Source organism: Bufo gargarizans, unplaced genomic scaffold (assembly GCF_014858855.1).
Source record: "Bufo gargarizans isolate SCDJY-AF-19 unplaced genomic scaffold, ASM1485885v1 original_scaffold_1577_pilon, whole genome shotgun sequence".
Lineage (NCBI taxonomy): Eukaryota > Metazoa > Chordata > Amphibia > Anura > Bufonidae > Bufo > Bufo gargarizans.
The window spans coordinates 263,976-269,975 of NW_025334419.1; the positions used below are offsets into that span (position 1 = coordinate 263,976).

The following is a 6,000-nucleotide window of genomic DNA, read 5'->3' on the forward strand; positions in this document are numbered from 1 at the left end:
CCTCATAACAGTGCGTCATCCAGAGATTCCTCATAACAGTGTGTCATCCACAGATCCCCCATAACAGTGTCATCCACAGATCCTTCATAACAGTGTGTCATCCACAGATTCCCCATAACAGTGTCATCCACAGATCCCCATAACAGTGTCATCCACAGATCCCCCATAACAGTGTCATCCACAGATTCCCCATAACAGTGTCATCCACAGATAGATCCCCCATAACAGTGTGTCCTCCACAGATCCCCCATAACAGTGTGTCATCCACAGATTCCCCCCATAACAGTAAGTCATCCACATATTCCCCCCATAAGAGTAAGTCCTCCACAGATTCCCCCCATAACAGTGTGTCATCCACAGATTCCCCCCATAACAGTAAGTCATCCACATATTCCCCCCATAAGAGTAAGTCCTCCACAGATTCCCCCCATAACAGTACGTCATCCACAGATCCCCCATAACACTGTAACAGTAAACCTTGTGTTTTTTTTTTTTTTTTTTTTTTAAATGTGCCAGGGGAAGATTGCTGGGGCAGATTAGAACAAGTAGTGTAGTTAGTGTTAGTGGAGGGTCCTGCTTAAAAGAGTCTACCTTGTCGTGGAAGCAGGCTTCATATTATTTGGTCAAAAATTAATTCCTTACTGAAATCGCTGATTATCACTTTTTACTGTCTTTGTAGTTGTAAAAAAATAATGAAATTGGGGGTAGGTCCTTGGGGGTGGAGGGGAGGTGGAGTCAGGATGGATTCTAAAGGGGCGGGGTAGGAGGGGGGGCCCAGGCCTTGAGCTGTGTAAGGGGCCCCAAAATTTCTGATGGCAGCCCTGCACGCACTTCATACGTTTCAGAGGCTTTTGTCGACAATTACATGACATTTATGCAGAGTCAGTATTTGCAGTGTTGGCCCTTCTTTTTCAGGACCTCTGCAATCCGACTGGGCATGCTCTCAATCAGCTTCTGGGCCAATTCCTGACTGATAGCGACCCATTCTTTCATAATCACTTCTTGGAGTTTAAATAGATGGATTGGCTCACTCTGTCAATCACAACGCAAGGGTGCTCCCCCAAAAAAAGATATCCCCAATCTTTCAGAATAATTAAATACGAATAAAAGTGACGTGAGGGGCACACCTGCACCTAGAAATCACATGGAAGGCCAGCCAAAATGTATGTGTAACAATGATTTTATTAACACACACTATATGTACAAAATGTATATAAATATAAAATGAGGATCCTCAACTTTCACATAAATGAATACATAGATATTAAAAATGCATAGAGATTGAAATATCTGTGCAACAATTTAAATTGACTAAATGGTGCAGACTTGTTATGTTTCGAATGCACAAAGATGGAGGCGCACTGACTCTATTTAAAGTTCTAACTATGGTCAGTGATAGTATCCAATCCTGATCGAAAATGTTTTCACAGCTTATATGGCTTGCTTTGCTGAAAAACCGCTCTGTGTAGCTGGTGTATAGTCTAATAATGCCGCACCTGTGTGGCCGGTAAAGGTGTTTGTATGAACAGTCTTTATAGTGAGGTTTCTTCACAGCACATGTCCCTGAAACTGCTGTTAAACCGTACTTAATGTACCCACATTACTCACTGTTCTGATGTGGTACAATACCCGATCCTCCGTGCTTAGCGTAGCGTCCCACGTGTTACAGCATCGGTGGTCTGGGTTCCGGTCCGTTCTTTTTAACTGACGAGCGGATTGTTGGGACAGGATAAGCAGTGATTGAGACGCCGGGGTCAAACGTATTCGGGACCCGATGTAGATTTCGGCGTTGTTTAGTGTCTTTAGTTCAAGGCACTTCACCGCTTGTGTTCCTTTCTGTCCAATGTGTGGATAAGCGCTTCCGGAAGTTCTGTAGTAGTGCGCAGGTAAATCCGCTGCGGCTTTTTTCCTTTTTAGTTGAGACTTGATACCAGACGCGTTTCGGAGTTGGCAGTGACTCCTTCCTCAGTGGTCAAGTCTCGTCTGTTATGTGAAGGTTTATATAGGGCTAAGTCTCTCCTCTCATTGTGCATTGTTTAGACGTCATCGGGAGGTTTAGAAAACCCGGGTATGGATTCCCTGATCCTTTGGTTTTTTATCATGACGATACCGATGTGTGTATATATGTGTGGATTCAACAGTATACATAATAATCTGATAGTATGAACACATACGTATTGGCTGGATACGATTGCGACTGTTCATTTAAATTATGGATTCCTGTATCGATACGATATACATGATAAGGTTTAAAGCAGCATACATTTTTAAAGTGATTGAAGTAAGTAATTTATCAATCACTTTAAAAATGTATGCTGCTGGTTTTTCAGCAAAGCAAGCCATATAAGCTGTGAAAACATTTTCGATCAGGATTGGATACTATCACTGACCATAGTTAGAACTTTAAATAGAGTCAGTGCGCCTCCATCTTTGTGCATTCGAAACATAACAAGTCTGCACCATTTAGTCAATTTAAATTGTTGCACAGATATTTCAATCTCTATGCATTTTTAATATCTATGTATTCATTTATGTGAAAGTTGAGGATCCTCATTTTATATTTATATACATTTTGTACATATAGTGTGTGTTAATAAAATCATTGTTACACATACATTTTGGCTGGCCTTCCATGTGATTTCTAGGTGCAGGTGTGCCCCTCACGTCACTTCTTGGAGTTTGTCAGAATGAGTGGGTTTTTGTTTGTCCACCCGCCTCTTGAGGATTGACCACAAGTTCTCAATGGGATTAAGATCTGGGGAGTTTCCAGGCCATGGACCCAAAATGTCAACGTTTTGGTCCCCGAGCCACTTAGTTATCACTTTGCCTTATGGCGCGGTGCTCCATCGTGCTGGAAAATGCATTGTTCTTCACCAAACTGCTGTTGGATTGTTGGAAGAAGTTGCTGTTGGAGGGTGTTTTGGTGCCATTCTTTATTCATGGCTGTGTTTTGGGGCAGAATTGTGAGTGAGCCCACTCCCTTGATGAGAAGCAACCCCACACATGAATGGTCTCAGGATGCTTTACTGTTGGCATGACACAGGATTGATGGGAGCGCTCACCTTTTCTTCTCCGGACAAGCCTTTTTCCTGATGCCCCAAACAATCGGAAAGAGGCTTCATCTGAGAATGTGACTTTGCCCCAGTCCTCAGCAGTCCATTCACCATATTTTCTGCAGAAGATCAATCTGTCCCTGATGGTTTTTTTGGAGAGAAGTGGCTTCTTTGCTGCCCTTCTTGACACCAGGCCATCTTCCCAAAGTCTTGGCCTCACTGTGCGTGCATATGCGCTCACACCTGCCTGCTGCTATTCCTGAGAAAGCTCTGCACTGGTGGCACTCCGATCCCGCAGCTGAATCCTCTTTAGGAGACGATCCTGGCACTTGCTGGACTTTCTTGGACGCCCTGAAGCCTTCTTAACAAGAATTGAACCTCTTTCCTTGAAGTTCTTGATGATCCTATAAATTGTTTAATGAGGTGCAATCTTAGTAGCCACAATATCCTTGCCTGTGAAGCCATTTTTATGCAACACAATGATGGCTGCACGCGTTTCTTTGCAGGTCACCATGGTTAACAATGGAAGAACAATGATTTCAAGCATCACCCTCCTTTTAACAGGTCAAGTCTGCCATTTTACCCCAATCAGCCTGACATAATGATCTCCGGCCTTGTGCTCGTCAACATTCTCACCTGAGTTAGCAAGACGATTACTGAAACGATCTCAGCAGGTCCTTTAATGACAGCAATGAAATGCAGTGGAAAGGGTTTTTTGAGATTAAGTTAATTTTCATGGCAAAGAAGGACTATGCAATTCATCTGATCACTCCTCATAACATTCTGGAGTAGATGCAAATTGCTATTATAAAAACTTAAGCAGCAACTTTTCCAATTTCCAATATTTATGTAATTCTCAAAACTTTTGGCCACGACTGTAAAGATGATATCGGGCAGGTGATATAGGGCAGGCGTACAGGCGATATAGGGCAGGTGTACAGGTGATATAGGGCAGGTGTACAGGTGATGTCAGGCAGGTGTGCATGTGATATAGGACAGGTGATATAGGGCAGGTATACAGGTGATATAGGACAGGTGATATAGGGCAGGTGTACAGGTGATATAGGACAGGTGATATAGGACAGGTGATATAGGGCAGGTGTACAGGTGATATAAGACAGGTAATATAGGGCAGGTGAACAAGTGATTTAGGACAGGTGATGTAGGGCAGGTGTACAGGTGATGTAAGACAGATAATATAGGGCAGGTGAACAAGTGATATCGAACAGGTGAAATAGGTCAGGTGGACAGGTGATAGTGGACAGGTGAAATCGGACAGATGATATAGGGCAGGTGTACAGGTGATATCGGACAGGTGATATATGGCAGGTGTACAGGTGATATCGGGCAGGTGTACAGGTGATATCGGACAGGTGATATAAGGCAGGTCTACAGGTGATATAGGGCAGGTGTACAGGTGATATAGGACAGGTGATATAGGGCAGGTATACAGGTGATATAGGGCAGGTGTACAGGTGATATAGGACAGGTGATATAGGGCAGGTATACAGGTGATATAGGACAGGAGATATCGGGCAGGTGTACAGGTAATATAAGACAGGAAATATAGGGCAGGTGAACAAGTGATATCGGACAGGTGAAATAGGGCAGGTGTACAGGTGATATCGGACAGGTTATATAGGGCAGGTGTACAGGTGATATAGGGCAGGTGTACAGGTGATATCGGGCAGGTGTACAGGTGATATCAGACAGGTGATATAAGGCAGGTGTGCAGGTGATATAGGGTAGGTGTGCAGGTGATATCGGGCAGGCGTACAGGTGATATCGGGCAGGCATACAGGTGATATCGGGCAGGTGTGCAGGTGATATAGGACAGGTGATATAGGACAGGTGATATAGGGCAGGCGTACAGGTGATATCGGGCAGGTAATATAGGGCAGGCATACAGGTGATATAGGACAGGTGATATAGGGCAGGTGTACAGGTGATATCGGGCAGGTGATATAGGGCAGGCATACAGGTGATATCGGGCAGGCGTACAGGTGATATAGGGCAGGTGTACAGGTGATATAGGACAGGTGTACAGGTGATATAGGGCAGATGTACAGGTGATATAGGGCAGATGTACAGGTGATATAGGGCAGGTGTACAGGTGATATAGGACAGGTGATATAGGGCAGGTGAACAAGTGATATAGGACAGGTGATATAGGGCAGGTGAACAAGTGATATCGGGCAGGTGAAATAGGGCAGGTGAACAAGTGATATCGGACAGGTGAAATAGGGCAGGTGTACAGGTGATATCGGACAGGTGATATAGGGCAGGTGTACAGGTGATATAGGGCAGGTGTACATGTGATACAGGATAGGTGTGGGGCCACTCACCATGGTGTCTTTCCTTTTCCTCAGAAATCCCTCAAAAAACAGATTTTGCTGCAAGGGATCCATGATCTGCTCCTTGTCTGCTGAGTGCGGGGGATGGAAAGCCATTGCTAACGATACCCACACTTCCTCCTGAGCCTGCACTTCCCTATCACTGCAACTTACCTGATTAACTCCCTACTACCCACAGCCAGGAACTCCCGATGCCTTACCTGATTAACCCCATACTACCCACAGTCAGGAACTCTCGATCACTTACCTGATTAACTCCCTACTACCCACACCCAGAAACTTCCGATCACTTACCTGATTAACCCCCTACTACCCACAGCCAGGACCTCCCGATCACTTACCTTATTAACCCCCTTCACTATCATAGCCCAGAGGATGCCCAATTACCCCTTAAACATCCTCACAGTCCAGTGGACTCCTGATTAACCCTTCAGCGCCCTCAGCCTAGTGGACTTCTGATTAACCCTTTACTATCAGAACCCATTGGATGCCCGATTAACCCTTCAGCATCCTCACAGTCCAGTGGACTCCTGATTAACAAAGTCCATAGTGAAATTGCAGCTCACCTTTAGTAGATTTTTCAGCCCCTTGTG

The 6,000-nt window shown here is 44.7% G+C and overlaps 1 protein-coding gene across 1 annotated transcript in view; it reads right to left on the reverse strand.

Moving 5' to 3' along the window:
• The window catches only part of LOC122923405, a 48,967-nt gene extending 43,452 nt beyond the window's left edge, over positions 1 to 5,515 (reverse strand). The window contains exon 1 of the mRNA XM_044274205.1: positions 5,399 to 5,515. Within this exon, the coding sequence (XP_044130140.1) occupies positions 5,399 to 5,503 (105 nt within the window). The 5' untranslated portion in view covers positions 5,504 to 5,515. The remainder of the gene's footprint in view (positions 1 to 5,398) is intronic.
• Positions 5,516 to 6,000: the final 485 nt, after the last annotated feature.